This window comes from Heliangelus exortis, chromosome 23 (genome assembly GCF_036169615.1).
Source record: "Heliangelus exortis chromosome 23, bHelExo1.hap1, whole genome shotgun sequence".
NCBI classification, from domain to species: domain Eukaryota; kingdom Metazoa; phylum Chordata; class Aves; order Apodiformes; family Trochilidae; genus Heliangelus; species Heliangelus exortis.
Genome location: NC_092444.1, coordinates 4,751,447 through 4,770,463, shown reverse-complemented (window position 1 = coordinate 4,770,463; position 19,017 = coordinate 4,751,447). Strand labels below are relative to the sequence as shown.

At 44.6% G+C, this 19,017-nt stretch overlaps 2 protein-coding genes across 4 annotated transcripts in view; one reads left to right on the top strand and one right to left on the bottom strand.

The window, feature by feature from the left end:
* TNFRSF4 (TNF receptor superfamily member 4) overlaps positions 1–19,017 on the top strand; it is a 48,493-nt gene that overhangs the window by 17,493 nt on the left and 11,983 nt on the right. The gene's annotated exons all lie outside the window — the stretch shown is intronic.
* Positions 2,434–18,142, bottom strand: TTLL10 (tubulin tyrosine ligase like 10). 3 transcript variants are annotated; one of them, XM_071767199.1, is made up of 12 exons: positions 17,720–18,142; positions 17,063–17,167; positions 16,385–16,547; positions 15,381–15,499; positions 13,481–13,595; positions 12,787–12,872; positions 12,448–12,616; positions 10,492–10,663; positions 8,946–9,086; positions 7,583–7,699; positions 3,426–3,519; positions 2,434–2,841 (listed from the first exon to the last, which is right to left on the bottom strand). In XM_071767199.1, exons 2-12 carry the CDS (start codon positions 17,154–17,156, stop codon positions 2,540–2,542), a joined length of 1,572 nt encoding a protein of 523 aa, XP_071623300.1. In that variant the 5' UTR covers positions 17,157–17,167; positions 17,720–18,142; the 3' UTR covers positions 2,434–2,539. The 3 variants fall into 3 exon arrangements, with proteins under 3 accessions (XP_071623300.1, XP_071623299.1, XP_071623301.1); XM_071767198.1 differs by lacking the exon at positions 17,720–18,142 and having other exon boundaries at positions 17,063–17,221; XM_071767200.1 differs by lacking the exons at positions 8,946–9,086; positions 17,720–18,142 and having other exon boundaries at positions 17,063–17,223.

The window sequence follows — 19,017 nt, the reverse complement described above, 5'->3', positions numbered from 1 at the left end:
TCAGCTCCCCACCTCCAAGAAGGCAGGAAACTCTGGCTGACAATTTTGTTCCATTCCTGACCAGTGGTAGAGAAGCAGCAGCAACATTTGGAACCAAAGATTTCACCAGAGCTTTTTATTTGAGGACTGAAAATGTCTTTGTGGAAGCCCGGGCCTCCGGCAGCGCACGGCGAATCTCGGTGAGGTGTGTGAGGAGGCTTCCTGGGCTGTGGGTGTGGGGTTGCTGACCTTGGTGCCATTTCAGACTGAAACCTGATGAAAGGAGCTGTATTATTCATTGGAAAGTTGTAGAGTGGCTTTTTGGGTTTCTGTCTGCCTACCTGGAAGAGCAGCCCCCCTTCTGGGTACCAAAGCACCTGACTTTACAGCTGTTTATTGATGGGAAAAGCAACCAGTTTCCTGGCTTCTTAAAGCTCCAGTTCAGTGGGAAAAACCCCAAGTGTGAATCATTGAAGCTCTGGAGAATGACAGTGAAAGAGCTGCTCTTTGCATCAAAGGAAATGAAAGCTATCATCTTGGAGCAGTGAGCTTGTAAGAAAACACTGTGTTTAAGTTTCCATTCAGAAAGAATGATGGCTTTATTTTATTGGATCATGACTGAATTTTCAGCTCAAACCCCTGAGTTCATGGGGTTTTTCAAGTAATGATTTGAACTTCAGGTTGATCTCTGTAATAGGGCCAGGCTAGAAAAGGCTTCTCAAATAATTTGCATCTGATGAAATGCTCCCCCACCCCCCTCCTTTTTTTTTTTTTTTTTTTAATTAAAAGATTCTTCTGGATCTGCAGTTTTCCAGGATTTTTTTCTGTGTGCAAATGTTGAAGAAACTTCATGCTGTTGAAAATGAGTTGAAAACTTTGTTTAGAGTAATGTTTGATACTTAGAAGCAGCATCATCAGTTAAAGACCCTCCCACACAGGTTTAGGAAATGCAGAGTGGCAGGAGGATAAAGTGAATAACCCTTTTAGATGGTTATTCACTCACATATTTAAACAATTCTCATGGATGTATGGGATCCCACTGAGCTCTTGGGATTTCTTCTCCTTCAGCTGCATAAAAGAGTGAAGGAGTAACAGGGTGAGAAAAAAGCTTGAGGTATTGAAACAGCTTTTCATGTGCCAGGGGTTTTGCTCAGACAACAAGAAGCTAAAGGCTATGTGCAGGCAGTGGTTTTTTATGCTCTCATGTCTGCTCATATTTCCTCCCAATTATTAGTGTTCTGAAACTGAAGAAGGCAAAGCAATATTTTCATGAGCCTTCCTGACCTGAATTTGTCTCCTTTCCCAAGGAAAGGGAAATTAAGCAGTTGTGTGATTACACATCTGTTTTTCCAAAGAACTTCTCAACCTATTGCCTAGTTGCAGCCCTGCCTGGCAGCAGGGTTCAGTTCTTAAAAGCAGCAGGAAAAGGGACTCAGAACTTCTGGTGCTCAAGGGTATGCCTTTGGTAGAAAAAAATTCTTAAGTTGTTCCCAATGCAAATGAAAGAGTTATCAAATAAATAATTTGATTCAACTTAGAGGAACTTTGGGTGCTGAGGGTAGAAGGCAGCAACGAGTTTTTGGGGAAAGAATTTCTGGTTTGTGAAAACTTCCAGGATTAACATTTCTTTTTGATTTGGGCAGGGAAGAAAAGCCACAGAAAAGGCACAGTTCACCAGCAAGACCTGCACTCTGCTTGCCATGTCCAAGCACATCAGTGGCTCTCCAGACCAACAGACTGCTGCTTTCTACACGTGTTTTTTGTTCAGGTAAATGGGTTTGATTTGTAGTATTTACACAATATTTTACAATGTTTCTTTTCCTGGTAAGAATCAGGCAATAATTGTGGTAAGAACATGGAGAAAGGTGATCCTCAGGAACACAAAATCCTACAGTGATTGCTGTGACCCATTTGGAACAAGCCAGTGGAAAATTATTCTGAGACACAACCAAAGCTGTGCCAGCCATTAGGGACAGCAGAGTGGGTGTTTAGAAAAGGGGAAAGCATAGCAGAACTGTTGGTAAATCACACTAGGGAGAGGGGAAAGGACAAGCTGGCTTCAGTTGCCTCTGAGCTTTTAGGAATCTGAGTGTAGCAGGACTTGGGCAAAAGTTCTGGAGGATTTGGGTTGCTGCAGGTGAGTTCCCCAGGGCAGAGCTGTGTGGGTGTTCTCAGTGGCATCCTGACATCTTGTGACCATTCTGGATGTTGCAGTGTGCAGTGCCTCAGCATGGAGCAAAAAGTCCTTATTTTGTGACTTCAACCAAGAGAAAAAACTGATTTTTATATATATATATATATATATATATATGCATATATATATATAAATATTTTTTTAACCAATGTAGTAGTTAATCTCAGGGACAAAAACCAAAACAAATAATTTCCTAAAATCTCTCAGGGGCATAGAGTAGCAGTTGCAAATCTGAAAATGAGCTGGATGAGCACAGAACATACAGGTTTAGCTTTTTCTTTCTTTTTAGGACTTTTGAGCTTGTGAAAACTCTCTTGCATGGTAATGGTTCAGAGGCTTTTTCCATGATGATCCAGGATGGTGTGGTTAGGACAGTTTTTTGACAGCAGTTCTTTCTGAGCAAGAGGACAACCTTTTTTTCCTAGAGCAAGGAAGCTTCTTGGAAGAATTCTTCAGCACTTTTGCAGAGCTCTGACTGAAGTGGCTGATGTTGACTTCATGTGGCCTCAGGTACCGACCTGTCCAGAGACCACTTCTGAGCTTCCAGGGTTCTTTCTGGCCTGGGTTTGCAGCATCCTCATGATAGAGAAGCACAAAATGGGAAAGGGTTTCTAAAGGGAAAACATTCTGCCCCTTGAGACGCTTGTTGAAAACCTCCAGAACCAAATCTGGAAAAGAAAGGGCAGTTATGAGGGGGTCTGAACACCCAAGGTGGGATGGGTGTGCACAGACAGCTCCAGCTCCACTGGACACATCTTGGGAAACAACTCAGAAGTGGGAGCTGATAAATAAATAAATAAAAGGGGGGTTCTTTCCTCAAAACCTTGCTCCTTCTGTTACTTTTTTTAACGTAGCTTGTGATCTGCCTTATCTCAAATAACATCTCAAATTGTAAATGGGCTCCTAGATGCCCTTGTATCATTTGCCTCTCTTTGTAACTTTAGATGGACATTTTTTAAATTAGGTGGAATAGAGAAAATGAAACAATTCTGTTTGGAATGGGCATATGTACAGTTTGTAACTCTGTTTTTTCTCATCCTTGGGGGGCCTTCACAGGTACAGTCTGACTTTAGATTTAAAGGACCAAATCTACAAACAAATATCATCCTACATGAAAAAAGATTTCAAAGACTGTTTTGGACCTACAGGGGATCCAAATGAATCCCCCCTACAGGGGATTCAGTGCTCCTCTGGTGAGCACTGAAGGGATAGGATTGTCTGCTGCTGGCCACTCTGGGGTGTGTTCACTTACCAAGACTCTCATAAACTACAGGTGGGATGATGTCTTTCAGGACTCTGCAGTTGGTGTGCAGTGCTGGGTTTGCATTCATCTCCAGAAGCCAGACCTAAGGAAGGTGAAAACCAGTCAGGACACCACTCTGGATCTCCTTAGAGTCAGAGCACTGAGTTAGTCAGCACCTTGAGAGGCTGAAATACTAATAAACCCCCCCAAAAAATCTCTTAACACAGAATGCAGGCAGGAGTTTTTGTAAGGACTGGGTCAATGAAACAAAATCCCTTTTTGCATACACTGACTTGCTTGAGAGCACCACCAGACATTATTTGGTATCCCCAGCTTTTTAGATGAATTTGTGCTCCATAGGTGTGTAAAGTCACTGTGTTTCTTCACATCCCAAATTCTAGCTGGGTTTTTTGGTTACCATGAAATCAAGTTGAAAGAAATACAGGACTCATTTTCATTTGAGGTGCAAGTGGGATCAAAACTAAAAAAATGGCACTAAGCTGTCAATGAACCTTTTGTCTTTATGTCCTGCATAAGCTTTAATTTCAGGTGGAAGCCACACAAGATGCTAATTTTACATCATTTTACTCATCTCCATTTCCCTTCAAAATGCCAAGGGCTGTAGCTCCAAGGTACAGAATTTGATGGTCCAGTCTGTGAACCCAAACTGTAGTGGGTAATTCTGTTTGCTGTTTTCTTTCCCTCTACTGAGAGAAACTCATCTGTTGCTTCCTGGCTCCAGCATATGGTGCTGCATCTTGTACAGAACACATGTAGAAATTATTTGGCATTTTGTAGGGAAGGATATTTAATCATAAAACAGGCCCAGGAGAATTTTACTTCCTTTTAATGGATTTTTAAAAAAATAATATTTTTTTCTTTCCTGAAGCAGCAGTGAGTTTGCTTGCAAGAACCTGTGAAATGAAGCCTTAAGTGTCTGATGGATTTTAGCTGCATTATAACCTTCACTTTGGCACTTTTATTTTGCTGAGAAAAAAATACAACAACTTTTACTCCTTTAAAATATGTCATTAAAGAAATGAAAAGGCTGGTGGGGGCAGTGAAAATGTCTTTTTTCCCTTTCATCTACTGAAAAAAAACCCTGCTTCCCAGATGCCAACAGAGGGCACCTAAGTTACATACATTTTTCTTGGCAAACTCATTCTTCTAAGTGTTATTTTTCCTGCTAAAGGTTCATAAGGCTTTGTGCTGACAGACAAACTTGGTGAACCTTCATAATTGCCTTGGTTAGGTTTTGGTTTCTACTCCTTTGAAAAAAAAGAAAACTGACAAGCAGGAGGAAGAAAGTTCTCTGTGACATCTATCATGCTCTTCATCTCCTGTATTCCCCATTATGGCACTGTCTGAATGTCTCAGAGGTTTCAAATGCCAGATTGCACAATCTGAGCTCTCTTTTCTTGTTCTGTGTGCAGTGCAAGATACAGCATTAACATCTGCTGAATATTTTTTTTATTTTCATCAAGTCTGATTCCTGCTGTAGCTGGGGAACCATCCTTCTGGCAGCAGTTTGCTGTCTTTCCAAAGGAACCTGGGCTCTGTCACTTGTTGACATGGTGGTTAATTTACAGCCTAAAACCTGTCTCAGGGGTCCTCTCCCTGCTGACAGGGGCAGAGGGAAGACTTTGTGGTGTGCAGGAAATGTGTGGCTGAGCCAAAGTTTTGTTCTGATCTAAAAAAATCTATTTAATTGCTGTGGATCTTTGCTGGAGCAGACCAAGTGGAAGCTGAAGATCCTGCTGGGGCCTCAGGGAGGGAGAGGGCATCAGCCCACACTCCCAGAGGCTCCAAGTGACATTTTAGCCAAGACTGCATGGGAGTGCATCCATCCCTCTGCAGCAGAACTTGTTCTTAGAGGCTGTAAAATGCTTCAAAGCCCAAAGCTCTCCCCAGCAGGGCTGCCTTGTTCTGCATTTGTATAGCAGCAGGGGTCTGGGAACCCTGATCTCTGGCTGGAGCTTTAAGCAGCACTGAAATTCGGGTCAGAAATAGGAGTAAAAATAACATATTCTGTGTCCTGTGTGGACATGGATGAAGCCACATGCCCAGAGCACAGAAAGGGCAGAACTAGAAAGGGACTTGCTCAGTGAGAGTGGAGACCAGAGCTAAGGCAGTGGGCTTCTGTTTTCCACAGTCTTTTCAAGCTTTTTTTCAGGCTTTCATCATGGTGACCCAGGGTGGGCACAACCAGCTCTACAGCATCCAAAGTGTTTCTGTGCCTCGTGGTTCTGAGGTGACTGAAAAGCTGGAGTTCAAATCAAAGGAACCATCCCTGCTTTCACTGGGGATTTGAGTGTTATCTCCCTCTCTGTACATCTATCACAAACTGGCAAATGGCTTATCTGTGTTCTCTGCTGGTAGATAGCTGAGTCCCTTTATGGCTGATAAAAAATTTACACATCTGTCTTCCCAGGATACCCCTGGAGAGGAGCCCTTCTGCACTGCTGATGCAATGCTTGCTGAAAGCAGGTTCCTGGAGCATTTCAGTGACACTAAGCTGTGCAGTGACTCAAGCATTTCACAACCCAGCACTAGGAAGTGCCCCAAAACAGCAGGAAAAAAAGCCAGCAAGAACAAAACCACAGCCATCACTTCTGCTTCCTCTCCTGTTAAAATCCTTGGTGCTTTTTCTCAGCTTACATGTGAGTATTCAAAGCAAGCTGTGGTTTCTCAGCAGGCTCTGCTTTCCTAGAACTCTGGGGCAGGGAAAGCACCTTCCAAAGACTGAATCAGGATGATGTAGGACCTACAAGAATTTTTAGGAATGATGCAGAGCTCATTTATATCTCAGACAAAGAAGGAAAAGGCACGATGAGCTAAAATACAACACCATTTTAGATCAGCAGAAAGCAGATTCTGTGTCATGAAGTAGGATGACAGGGAGAATAAAACTTGTGTATTCCAGGTGGAGAAGGCAGGAATTGTAATGCCAAAGAAAACTGGGATGTTGCTGCACTGACCAGTGCTACCTGTGGGTTAAAAGTGTCAGGGCTGCACCCAGCTGCTGTCCCCTGCCTCTGCAGGGAGGGTTCAGGTGGCTCTTGATGCAGCAGCATACCAAGAAAAAAAGCAGGTTTGTTGCTCCCCAGCAGGGACAAGAAACCATGGACCAACCTGTCCTAAATAAATGCCCACATTTCCACATTGTGCTCTCTCAAAGCTTTGGGTTCAGTCCCTGCTAAATCCTCATCCATCTTAGAGATCATTCTGGTCAAGAAACAGGTTTCATTTATCTCCAGGTGTAAAATAACAGTCTTTAAGTGGTGAAGTTTTTAACTAGCCAAGTAGGAATGACCAGAAGTGAGGGAGCCTGGATCTTCTCTTCTGCTTCAAGTTTACAGAGCCAGGGCTTTGCATGCCAAGGTTGCAAAAGACAATTCCCACTGAAATTTGAGAAGCCTCAGTTTCTCTCCCTTTGCCATTCACTCTCCCTTGCCATTGACTTCCTGTACAAAGGAGTCCATTGTTCAGGTGCCTTGCCCACTGCTGCATACATTAATTCCATTCTTTCCTTGGGTTTGCTGTTCCCACTCACTGCCCTTCCCTGGAATATGTTTGAGTTCCTTTAGCAACAGCAGAATCTGCCAGATGGCTTTCTGGTCTGGTTGGGCCAGGTGGTTTTGAAGGACTGTGCTGCACTGAAAGCACCTGAACCACTGTATTTAATAGTTCCTTTTGTGTTTGTTTTTTTTGTTTTTTTTCATTCACTCTTTACAAGTTTGAGTGGTGATTCCAGCAGGTTTTAGAGACCCAGTGGGCTGACCTATTGCTAACTGGTGAACCTCCAGTGAAGACAGAGGTGGTGGTGCTGACATCTGGGTTGATCATGGCTGAGGGTGAGTTTTTGGTTGCCATTGATGGCTCCTCAGCCACTTCATGTGATGTTAGAGGCATTGCACCCTGATTTATCTGAGTGGTCATTGGGCTTGTTTGGCTTCTCTGGAGAAACAAAAAACTGGGCAGTGGAAGCAGAGGAAAAAAATGGATCATGCATTTCACAGCTGATTGGTTGCTCTGATTAATTCCTAGCACCAGAGCTTGTGTCAGTACTGCTGCTGTTAGATATCTTTCCAGTACCATTATATCTTTTATATAATCATCATATTATCATAATATCATATTATTATCTGACAAGATTGCAGTCGTACCTTAAAGTTTTCATCAATTAAAAAGTCACAGCCAATGAGGTCAAAGTAGCCCAGTTTGCAATCCAGTTTGTGCTTGGCTGCCAGGAAGCACTGCACCATGATCTGCTGCATCCTTTTCTGAAATGGAAAACAGGGAATGGTGGGAACAGGTTATTGGGAATGCTAAGGGCAAAGGAGTCACTGTAAGTCATAGGCTGAGGGTCATTTTTTTTTCCCCTTCCTCCACTCCAGACTTGGGGGGATGTTGCCTTTTGCAGTCCATGTGTCTGTCCACTCTGAGATGATTAAAACTCCTTCCTGAGCTTAGTTCTCCACACTTCTGTGCTGATGTGTGAAGGAATCTTGGACTTTACTTCAAATGAGCTGTCTGCTGAATTTTTTGTGCTTTTCTTTCATCTGCTCCCAGATGGAAGCTGAATGAATGCAGGCACTTCTGAAAGTGATGGTTCACAACTCCCTCACAGCCATGCTGGACATAAAAGAAGCCTGATGAGCTACAACTTGCAGTAGGTGGTGGTTTCACTCCCTTTGGGGTTGAAATGGACAGTGGGGAATCTGCATGAAGAGGGATACCAGAAAGTTGGCAGAAAAGTTTCTGACCTCCTGAGAAACTTGGCAAATTTGATTGGATTTGCTTTTGATCTGGTTTTCTGAGCAAGAACATTTTTCAAGAAAGATTTTAGCTTTTTAGTTTTTCTTGTATTTGACTTTAAACTACAGCAAATTCCAAAATTAACCTGAGAAAGCCTTGTCCTCTGCCCTTTTCATTTTCAACCCAGCAAGTCACCCAGGGAGCTGATGCCTCATTAGGCTCAGGCTGATGACATGAAGTCAGATAATTTCTTTGCTTTGTTTCTTCAGTGAGACAGGAAAGACAGGGAGATCTTCCCTGTGATAAGAGAAAAGCTAAAGCCCTGATCTGATTTTCAGGTGGTAAAATCAGAGGGAAAGTGAAAGGTGAGACCAAGCCAGACAGGACAAAAAGACTGCTTAAAGTGTAGTCCCTTTTCAGGCTAAGGCCTGTCAGGCTGGAGAACTCTCTCTAGTGTGCACTTTATTTTTTTTAATGCAGGACCACAGCTTCAGGTCAGGAATGTGAAGACCATAACAGCCTTTTTATAGCAATAATTTACAGTCCCTTTCTCTTTCTCAGCAGCTTACCCATTCTATTAAAATTAAACTCCTTGTGTCTTCACTTCTGTCTTTAGCATCTGCAGATAAATGGTTGCCATGGGCCCATCAATACCTTCTCACTCAGTGTTTCCTTAGGGGCTGCAGTGAATTGATGGCTTTTCTCCTATTCCTGCCCCCCCCTAATTAGGCACAATTAGGCTAAGCACAGCAGCCACTTGCTTGCACTCACAGTCAGCACAGTGAAAACCCAGTCTTTGGGGAGCCCATTGGTTTTTCTGAACTTCTCATTAATGTAGCTGTTGAAGTGCTCCATCCTCCAGACTGTCTCCTCTTTCAGCTGCCTGTACAGGGGGTTCTTCTTCTGCATGGACTGAGAGGTGGGGAAACAGAGCAAAGGGAGGATCAGATTGCTGGCAGGGAGGAGTAATTGGGAACTGATTTGCATGGGAGGCATCCAACTACCTCGACCTTGGGGTTGGGAAGAACCCCAGGATCAAGTTATAGGGGTGGGGGGAACAGAGCCCTTCCCAAGCAGAGATGTATTCCCAAGCTTCTCTTTTCCACTGCCTCATTAATCCCTGTGCCAGCCAGAGTTTATCAGCAATGGGACATTCACACTGTTCCATCCCAGGGAAATCTCCTCTCCCTTGGAAAAAGTTGGGCTGGAGTGCAACTCCCTCTGGGGGACTGGCACTGGGAGGCTGTGCTTGGTGATGGGGTTGGCTCTGCTGCCTTTTGTCTGCTGGAAATACAGCAGGAAAATGGCTGATTCCAGGTGGGGATGAAAGGGAAGCAGAGCAGAATCAACTGCAATTTGAAGATGTCTGGTAATAAGCAGCCTCTCCTGTAAATTTCATTTCCCTCCTGCCAGCAGGAACCCAGGTAATTTATGTTCTGCTAATAAACACCTGTCCTTTGTTTAATATCACTTGTGCCATGGGATCCTACCCAAGCACGTGAATTCCCATGTGGATAGCTCTCTAGCTGAGCAAACAAACTATTCCAGGCAAACAAGTGGCATGCTGATAAAAGCACCTATTGCAGGAAGCAGCTGCTAGAAACTGTAAAACTCCAACTGAAGTGGGCTGGTACCTCTCTAATGCAGATTTTGCAAGTTCTGGGATGAGAGCAGGACACTGGGAGGAGTGAAGGGCTTTAGAGGCAAATATTTCTTCTGATTCTTCTAATTCTCTTTCTTTAGGGTTGGTTCTACCTGCTGGAGGCCCTCACTGAGATTGACTCAGGTAGCTCTGCACAAGGCAGGCTTCTGGTTTGTGCTCTGCTGCACATCTCATTTGAGAAGCACAGCAGGTCCAGATGGAGATTTAAGAATTATTGAAGGCCCCATCTGCAGCTGACAATGTTATGATTATTATCTTCAAGCACAACAGGAACAGCAAAATCCTCAGCCAAGATAATGGCTTCCTTGTCCAAGGCAGCTGAGGTCCAAAGCTTCTTCCCATAAAAAGCTTATGGTGAGCAAGAGAATAATGGCAGGAAAAAGAGGTCCATGGAGCAAAATTGTCAGGTTAAGCAGAGAATTGCCCCATGGCAGAGAAGGAAACCTGATCCACTTTTACTTCTGTTCAGTCTTTTTGCTCTGCCTCACCAGAACCCCACATCCATTTCCTGGGTGCAGGGATTTTGTGCACGAGGCATTCATTTTTATCTTTTCAAAAGTCTTTTTTTTTTTTATTTTTTTTTTTTATTTTTTTGCTTCCCATCTCTCTCAGCCACATCCTCCCCTTCTCCTGAACCCAGTGGCCTTGGTTTACCTGGTTGGTGAGATGGACAGTCAGATCATCAGAGGTGGCATCATAATTGACACAGCTTAACCGAAGGTAACCCTGGGCATAAAACAACAGAAATGGTGCAGTGCAGGCAATGAGCAGGTAGGACCTGACATCAAACTTCTTCCCTTCCAGGAGCAGAGGCTGCTGAATGTACCTGTCAGGGCAATATTTCAAGACACATCACCATCAGGCAGCTTGTACATAATCCATGGCAATTCCAGTTTCCCACAAAACCCCTCAGCCAGCTTGGTTCCTACAGAATTGAGCTGTTTTGTCCCTTTTCCACATGGTTTAAAGGGAGTGGCAGCAGAGGGCGCTGGGAGGAGAGGTTGGGAATGCCCCAGAACGGCTCCTTTTAAGGAGCTGAAGCTGTGCTGAGTCTCAAGAGCTGGAGGTAATTAAAGATTTACCAATATTTACTGGAGAATATACAAAGTTTATGTCTGAGCACAAAGAGCCCTTCATACAGCACCATGGCTTTTATTGCCAGAGTGATGTAATCTGGGAATTGTTTCCCTTTATCATCAAAGGTTGCTGGATGTCTACATAAATATCAGGGATGTGCTGTTAAAAGCAATCAATGCAAGGAACAGTTTTCAAAGGAGCAGGGAGCCTTGTTCTTCAGAGCATGAGCTGCTCCTCACAAATTGAAATTTATGAGATCTAAGATAGGGTCCAACCACTCTGTCCATGTCAAGGACCAGATGTTGGCCTCACTTGCCCTGGGTTATTTTGTTCCCTATTCTGTCTGTTGCAGAAAAACAATCCAGAAAGCCTGGAGGAGAATCATTCCAGTTGACAAACCTCACTTTTTCCCACCAACCATCCTTTGTTCTGAAAAAAATGTCTGGGTGAGTGCAAGTTTGGGTGTTGTGCCTCTTGGGAAGCTTGCAGTGAGTGCACTGTGCTCTCTTCCAAGAGGAAACTTCCAAACCATGAGAGCATCCTGCCGGGGAAGTGGCTCCAAGTCAGGAATTGTCACCACTTGGCCAGGACAAGATGTGGGACAGTGCTAGAGCATTGTCACCAGTCTGTCCTGAGTCCCTCGTGCTGTCATGGCAGTGCCAGGCATGGCACTGAAGCTGTGCAGCATCAAAGGCATCTTTTGGAAGTGCAGCTCCCAGGGTAAATAAGGAAAACATCTTTTTTGCATTTCTCTTTGAAAGTTCTGTGCACTCATCTCCAAGCACTGAAGGGATTTAATTATTATGCATTCCTCAGCTGAGGGAGGGACACTGAGGCAAAGGGAAGTTAGGTGAGCAGTGTGAGCAATGTTTCAGGAGCTGAAGCTGCTCTCATGACTTCTGCTGCCTTCTTTTTCCTTTTTTCTGTGGTTTTGTGACTCTACAAAACATTCTAGCAGAGTCTCAGAGGATATTTGTTCTACAAAGAAGAACCTCCGTGGTTTTTTTATTTGTGCAAAGAAATAAAAAACCAAAACAACCCCAAATTTTAGTGACTTTTAGCCACTGCCTGTGATTGAGGCTCAGGCTTTCACAGCATTAAGGCAGAGTTAAGAAGGTATCTGGGAGACTTTCTGAGATTGCATGGAACAGGTGTACAATTTGTGAGATGCTTGCTTTGTGTAAGAAGCTGGGATAATATCTAATTTAAATTGCTTTGCAAAAGGCTTTATGTGTAGCTGTCACATACAGGACTTGACTATCTGGCCTTTTGAAGTCATTCTTATATTTCCAGACAAAGGTGAGCCCAAATCTTGCTGATGACAAAGCTTCCTGGTGACAAAGCTCTGCTTTGAAATGACTGAAGTGCAGATGCAAGAGAAGACCCAGCAGACCAACCCCCTCCCTCAATCACAACGAAATCTCTGGGGCTGATGTGATGTGGAACCACAGGAAATACCTTTGGAACAATCCAGCTCTCTGTGCTTAACCCAGGACACAACTCACAGGTGGGTTCCCAGCTTTCAGCCTCTACCTTTGCACTATTCTTGCCCGGGGAGCTTTGTGGGGCACAGTGTTGGGAGGGTTTTCCTCTCTTCTGTGGAGCCTGGCTTGGAAGTTGTGGAGAGCAGCTGGAGTTTTCAGCAGGAAAATTCCTTGGCCTTGGTTAGAGCCACTGGGTTTGCAGATCCAAATCTGTCCCTCTGCAGAGAGAGTGGGGTTGTTACAGGGTTGTGGGGGGCATCCCAGCAGCAGGCTCTGAAAAGTGCTGGTGTGAGTGTGTGTGGCTGTTTGTACAGGCACAGCTACCAATTATTATCACTTTTATGGACATTTTAGAGGAGCACATGCCACCAGGATGAAGACAATTCACCTTTGCTAAGCTCAAAAAAGGCTTTTCTCTCTTCTCTTATGTCCAGACGAAAAGATTCTGGGAAGAATTCTTTCATCTTCAGTAACCTGTGGGAGAATCAAATAAAAAGCTGAAAACCCTATCCAACACCTACTTCCAGAAACACTGGTTTCAAGTAGAAACTTTAAAAAGGCCTTTTTTTTTTTTCCATGCTTGAAGACAGCTGTATGTTTGTTGTATGGTTTTTTTTGCTGAGCTACTTCATTCCATAACCTTTCAAGAGTATCTGTCTTCAGACATTCTTAACATGCTCAGTTTTTTGAAGACCAGGTGAGAAGGCTGCAGGTAACCATGGCCCAGGATTGCCATTTGGTCTTTTTTGTCAAAAATCTAGGAGCAGAAATAGAAATAAACTTGTATTGTACTTGCAGTGTCTCTGGCACAAAACTTCCCAGTTGGGTGATGTACCCAAAACAGGGAAATTACCATGACTCTTGTCTTTGGGGGACTTGGCAACCCAGACACAAAAAAAGAAGAAAGTCTGTCTCTGCTGGATATATTTCTGGGGGAGAAAAAGTGATTTTTCTAGAAGATCAGGAAGAAATAACCCCCTGTACTTTGTTATGCATCCAGAAGAAACTGATCCTCTGGTTCTGAGCTCTCACTTTTTCTTGGCATGGTTCTGGTCAAGGTTCAACAAGGTGAGAGTTCTTACTTATTGCTCCTACTCATCTTTTTCATCACCCTCTCTTGTTCTCTCAGGCAGCACAAGAGCCCTATCTTGGTGGTGAGGACTCCATTGTTGGGAATCTGATAGAGAAGCTGTTCACCTGTATAGGGAAAAAAAATAAAAAATAAAAGCTTGCCCTTGTTGTCCTGTGCAGCAGAATCTGCAGGATTCAGCACACTTTGTCACTTGCTTTTAGTGACAACTCAGAGCCATCAAATCTCTTGCTGTAAATGTGCTTTTGTCCAACCTTGGAGTGGAAGAGATGGACCTGATGGGGCTTCATGAAATAATCCCCAGTGCCAGGGGACCATCAGCCCAGTCCAGCTGCAGAGCTGCTTGGAGACACAGCCTGACTGCAGTGCTGGGCATCAGGGGACCTGCTGGAGAGGAGCATCCTGACAAAATGCCACCACCTTGCCACCAGAGCTGGAAAAAGGAGAATGGTGGCTGCTGTACATGGACTGGGAAGAGAGAATTCCTGGAATTCCAGGAAAGCCTGCAGCTCTTGCATTTGACACCATCTCTCACAGAGAAACATGATGAAATTCAACAAGGGGAAGTGTAGAGTTTTGCATTTGGGGAAGAACAACACGATGTCCCAGTATAGGTTGGGGGCTGAGCTGCTGGAGAGCAGTGGAGGTGAAAGAGACCTGGGGGTCCTGGTAGACAAGAAGATGCCCATGAGCCAGCAATGTGCCCTTGTGGCCAAGAAGGCCAATGGCATCCTGGGGTGCATTAGAAAGGGTGTGGTTAGTAGGTCAAGAGAGGTTCTCCTCCCCCTCTATTCTGCATTGGTGAGGCTGCACCTGGAGTATTGTGTCCAGTTCTGGGCCCCTCAGTTCAAGAAGGACAGGGAAGTGCTTGAAAGAGTCCAGTGCAGAGCTACTGAGATGATTAAGGGAGTGGAACATCTCCCTTATGAGGAAAGGCTGAGGGAGCTGGGGCTCTTTAGTTTGGAGAAAAGGAGACTGAGGGGTGACCTCATCAATGTTTTCAAATATGTAAGGGGTGAGTGTCAGGGAGATGGAGTTAGGCTTTTCTCAGTGGTGACCAGTGATAGGACAAGGGGTAATGGGTGTAAATTGGAGCATAGGAGGTTCAAGTTGAATATCAGAAAAAATTTTTTTACTGTAAGGGTGACGGAGCCCTGGAACAGGCTGCCCAGGGGGGTTGTGGAGTCTCCTTCACTGGAGACATTCAAAACCCACCTGGACACGTTCCTAGGGGATGTACTCTAGGGGGCCCTGCTCTGGCAGGGGGGGTTGGACTAGATGATCTTTCCAGGTCCCTTCCAACCTCTAGGATTCTAGGATTCTATGATTCTGTGCCATGGTGCTCAGGCTTGCCAGGTCTTGACCAGCTCCCAGAAGCAGAATTGTCCCAGGGGTTGAACTTAGGGACATTTAGACTTGTTAGGTAAAGGATCTGAGGGTGCCAGGTGGGGGAGTCCTTGATTTTAGGTTTTTCTGGGGGGGAAAGCTGGCTGGGCCCTGGGAAGTCAGGAGTCACTGGTGAGATGAAGAGTAGAGAGCAATTAAAAAAATTCCTTTCTAATACAGTGGAATAATTTGGCTTTCAGTGACTCTGCTCTCCTTGGGCTTGGGGTATGTGGAGTGACCTGTACTTCTTACTGTACTTCTGTACTTTATCTCACTATTCTCAGTTCAGTTCAGTGGTATCTTTCCTCCCAAAGCTCTTTATTTGTTTGGGTTTGGTTTTCCTTTGTCTAAACCCTTTTCTTTAATCACCACAGCAATCCAGCTTTGATGTCTCCCCTGAGCTCTGCCAAGAAGCTGAGGTTACCTCTCTCTCCTCCCCCCAGGTGACCTCCTCTGCCCCGGGACTCACAAGTCCAGCATTCCCAAGTTTTTTCCCATTCCCCTACCTTCTTTGAAATGGTAATAATTCTCTGGACACTTGATTTCACACCATTTCAGTGCATAATCCTCTCTTCTGTTGTCATAGATACGCTGCCAGCCCCTGCTCTGGCAATAGATGCTCAAGCTGTATATGAAAAAGAAACCAGGAAAGTAGCTTTCTGTTAACAGTGAACTCCTATCCCTTGAACTCCTCCTAATTTTCTCTGGGATCCTGACCTAACATGCCCAGAAGCTCCTGGGTGGGGGATGAGGTGAGAAGCATCAATTGGAGTGGTTGCTGCTGGCCCTGAGAGGGTGAGGGGGGGATGCTCAGAGGGATGCTGGACCATTCCAGCAGGGTTTTTCCAATTAGGGTGTAACTGGTAGCTCTGGAATAGAAATGTTCAGGGTCTGGTCTTAATAAGGAACCTCTCTGCTGAGGAGGTGGAAAGGAGTGATAGAAAAAGCTGTTTGTAGACAAAACTATGGAAACATAACAAGGGAAGGGCTGTTTGCAGCAGTGATTCTTGCTGGTGACAACATCTAGAGGAGAAGGATAAGATGCTGGGAAGAACTCAGAGAGGAAGGAATGAAACTTCTGATCTTACTGTTTCCCTTGGGCAGAAAGCTCTTCTTATTTTTGGCTTGGTTTACACAGAGCACAACAAAATGCTGATCAGCAACATCAGCATTTCCTAGCTCTAGTAATCAGAGTTCCTAGCTCTAGTAATGATGGTGTTTCTGTGCATCAGTACAAGGTGGAGCTAAGTGATTGCTGAACAGCCCCCACAGAGAAACTTTCATTAAATAAAGAGATATATTTGTTTCCTTGCAAAGATCCAGTAGCTCATTACCACTTGTGATGGATGGTTTCCATTTGAATTATCTTTAAATGGTTCCCCAGGTGTGCAACTCCAAAAAGACAGCAAATCAAAGAAAAACCATTTTAGGCAAAAGGATAGAGGATAATATTCCATGACTTCATCCAGGGCCATCCTGCTGTTCCTATGAGTCTGCTCAGAGGACTTACAGCTCAGCTCCATTGGATCCACTGATATAAAAATATGGTCCTGGTCCCTTTGGTGCTTTTCCTCTCCCTTCTGGCTGCTTTTCTTGAGGGCATCTCTTACTCTGAGGTCTCTTCTCACTAGGCCTGGCTTTGTCAAGCTTCACATCAGAGCTGGTAGCAGTAGCTGCAAAATGGGAAATTGAGAAGCTTCGGGTGATCTGGGATCTCCTCCATAAAATCCACATCCAGCTGTTACAAGAAAATGCTGTAAGGTGAGGGACCACTTCAGCTGCTTTTAAAGCCATCAGAAATTCCTACTTATGTCACCTGGTAGCAAACACCATGGCGTAGTGAGTGGAAAAACAGAGGAAATAGAATAAAATAGGTAGTAGAAGGGAATATTCCAACCAGCCCTAGTCTGTCAGGGCTAAATGGCATTTTTTCTCTTGGCAGGACTGGTCACAGGACTTCCTCAGGCATTTTGTCTGGGTGGTGGCACTTCTGCCCTAACATCCCCAAATTTAAAATTTCCAGGGCTGAGAAACTCTACCACTGGTTTCCCTTCAGCTTGGCTGTGCACAAATCTTTTGGGAAATCTTCCATTTTCTTTCTTCCAAAGAAAACGGAAGAAAAAAAACCAGTGGAACAAAATAATCCTTGCTTTGAAATAAAGGAAGGAGATTGAGGTCCAGGACTCACCCCTGTCAGCTGAGGAGGGTCCAGCTGCTTGGTTGTTCCTTCCTTGCCTCATGGCTTTGGTTTTCTTCTTGTTCTTGGTTGGTCCAAAGGCCATCTCAGCCCCCCCTGCAGAGGGAACAGTCACCATCAGCCACTCTGCCAGAGGAAAAAAGGTTTGGAAGGTGTGTTTTGCTTTTTGTCATCACAAAATCACAAAAATCATCCAGGATCCATTGATCCTGGATGCCATGTCCCACCATCTTCTGCTGTGTTTCCATGTCTTCAGAATCTAATTTTTTTTCACAGAGTTTTCCAGCTGGGTCTCCAGTGATCAGTTTATTGAGTCTGCTGGGGACCTGGGTGTTTTGTGCATGGGGAAATTTGGAAACCTGCTGTGAGGAACTGGGTGCTTTCCCTCAGTTTGCTGCTCACAGGGGAGATTTGGGCTTGGAAAATTCACCCCAAGTATCATGCTCCAGCTGCAAATAGCTGCTTAGCTTATAAATAAACCAGCACTGCATGAGATGACACAAAATGACTGAGAAATCCCCCTGCACCATGACTCCCCAGGGATTACAGAGCCATTCCCTACAGCCACAACTTCTTGCCTTTCAGCCCCTTCTTTTTGGGGGCTAAAGCCAGACCTTAAGCCAACAAAAAACTCATGAAAAATCTAACCTTTGCTCAGCAGTTCCCAAATGCTTCAGCAGGGCATTAGCTCTTTGCCCTTGACTTCCAGTCAGACCATAAGTAGCTTCCACACCACCAGTGCTGGGATGGAGCAGGATGCTGGGATGGAGCTCTGGAAGAGCAGAGGACACTTTATTTCATGGAACTCTGGATTCCCAGCAGCTCAGAACCCCAGCTTGGGTTTGGTTTAGAGTTGTTGAGATTCCCTGGTGGCTGGGAGGGTCAGGAAGGCTTCAGCACCATCAACACAAGCTGAGCCCCTAGCAACAGCTGCCTGGCTACTGGGGGGAGTCAGGGATTCTGCTGGGGAAACTGGGAAGGGCTTGCTAGCCATGGGTCTGCTTTTAGGGTGGCAGATTGACAGGAGGGTGCTGAGAAAAGCAGGATGGGTGGCTCAGAGTGGAGTTGTGGCAGAGGAAAAACAAGAGGCAAAGCAGCTCTCTGCCTGCCTGGGTTTTGCTGACCCCTCTGGGGCTTCCCTCAAGTCACCTCTGCTTGGGACACCCTTGTCACTTGCACTGCTCCAAAGAGCAAAGCAGAAAATCCCATTTCATTCCCTCCTCACCAGGAGGACACCAGGTGAAAGGCATCAGAATAAATATTTTTGTCATGTCCTTCTCCTTTCTGAGTTTTTTGCAGAGCTGAGCACTTTGGTGGAGTGCTGGAGAGAAGAGCTCACACGTGTGCAGAGGCTGAAACAAATGGTGAAAAGTGGCAACAGGGCAGAATTAGCATCCTAAATCCTCACAAATCCTTCTGCAGAGTCCTGAAGAGCAACTCAAGAGGCCAAAGGCAGCTGCTGCAGCAGCCCTGAGCAGTACCCAGCAGAGGTGAGGGCTGTGTCAGCAAATAAATTCATGGGGTGGAAGTGGTTCTGTGAAGAGAGGGAAAACTTCCTTCCCATAATGTGGGGGAGCAACAATCATTATATTTCTCTGAAATATATAAAATTAGAAATACATAAATATGTAAATAGAAACATAAATATAAATATAAGTATAAATGTAAATGCAAATATAAATGTAAATGTAACTAAATATAAATATAAATATAAATATAAATATAAATATAAATACAAACATAAATACATAAATATATATTTCTGTGCAACCTGCATTCCAGATGTGATGGAAAGCAGCCCTGCAGCCCATCTTTACCCACTCAACCAAAGTGGTGACACTGTTAGAACACAGCTTGCCCTGTTAGAGATTTATATATAAGACATAAATTCAGAGATATTTTTAAGAGGGGGAATAAGCTAAAAATAAGCAGAGCTAACTGCCAAA

What these genes read in the sequence shown, in the direction of transcription:
- TTLL10 (XM_071767198.1), bottom strand. Translation starts at nt 17,189, where the DNA reads ATGGTGACTGTTCCCTCTGCAGGGGGGGCTGAGATGGCCTTTGGACCA. An exon ending in CTTTTTTGAGCTTAGCAAAG is followed by an intron (nt 12,617 to 12,786) that starts GTGAATTGTCTT and finishes CTCTCTCTGCAG; the next exon opens with AGGGACAGATTTGGATCTGC. An exon ending in TAATTGATGAAAACTTTAAG is followed by an intron (nt 3,520 to 7,582) that starts GTACGACTGCAA and finishes CACCTTCCTTAG; the next exon opens with GTCTGGCTTCTGGAGATGAA.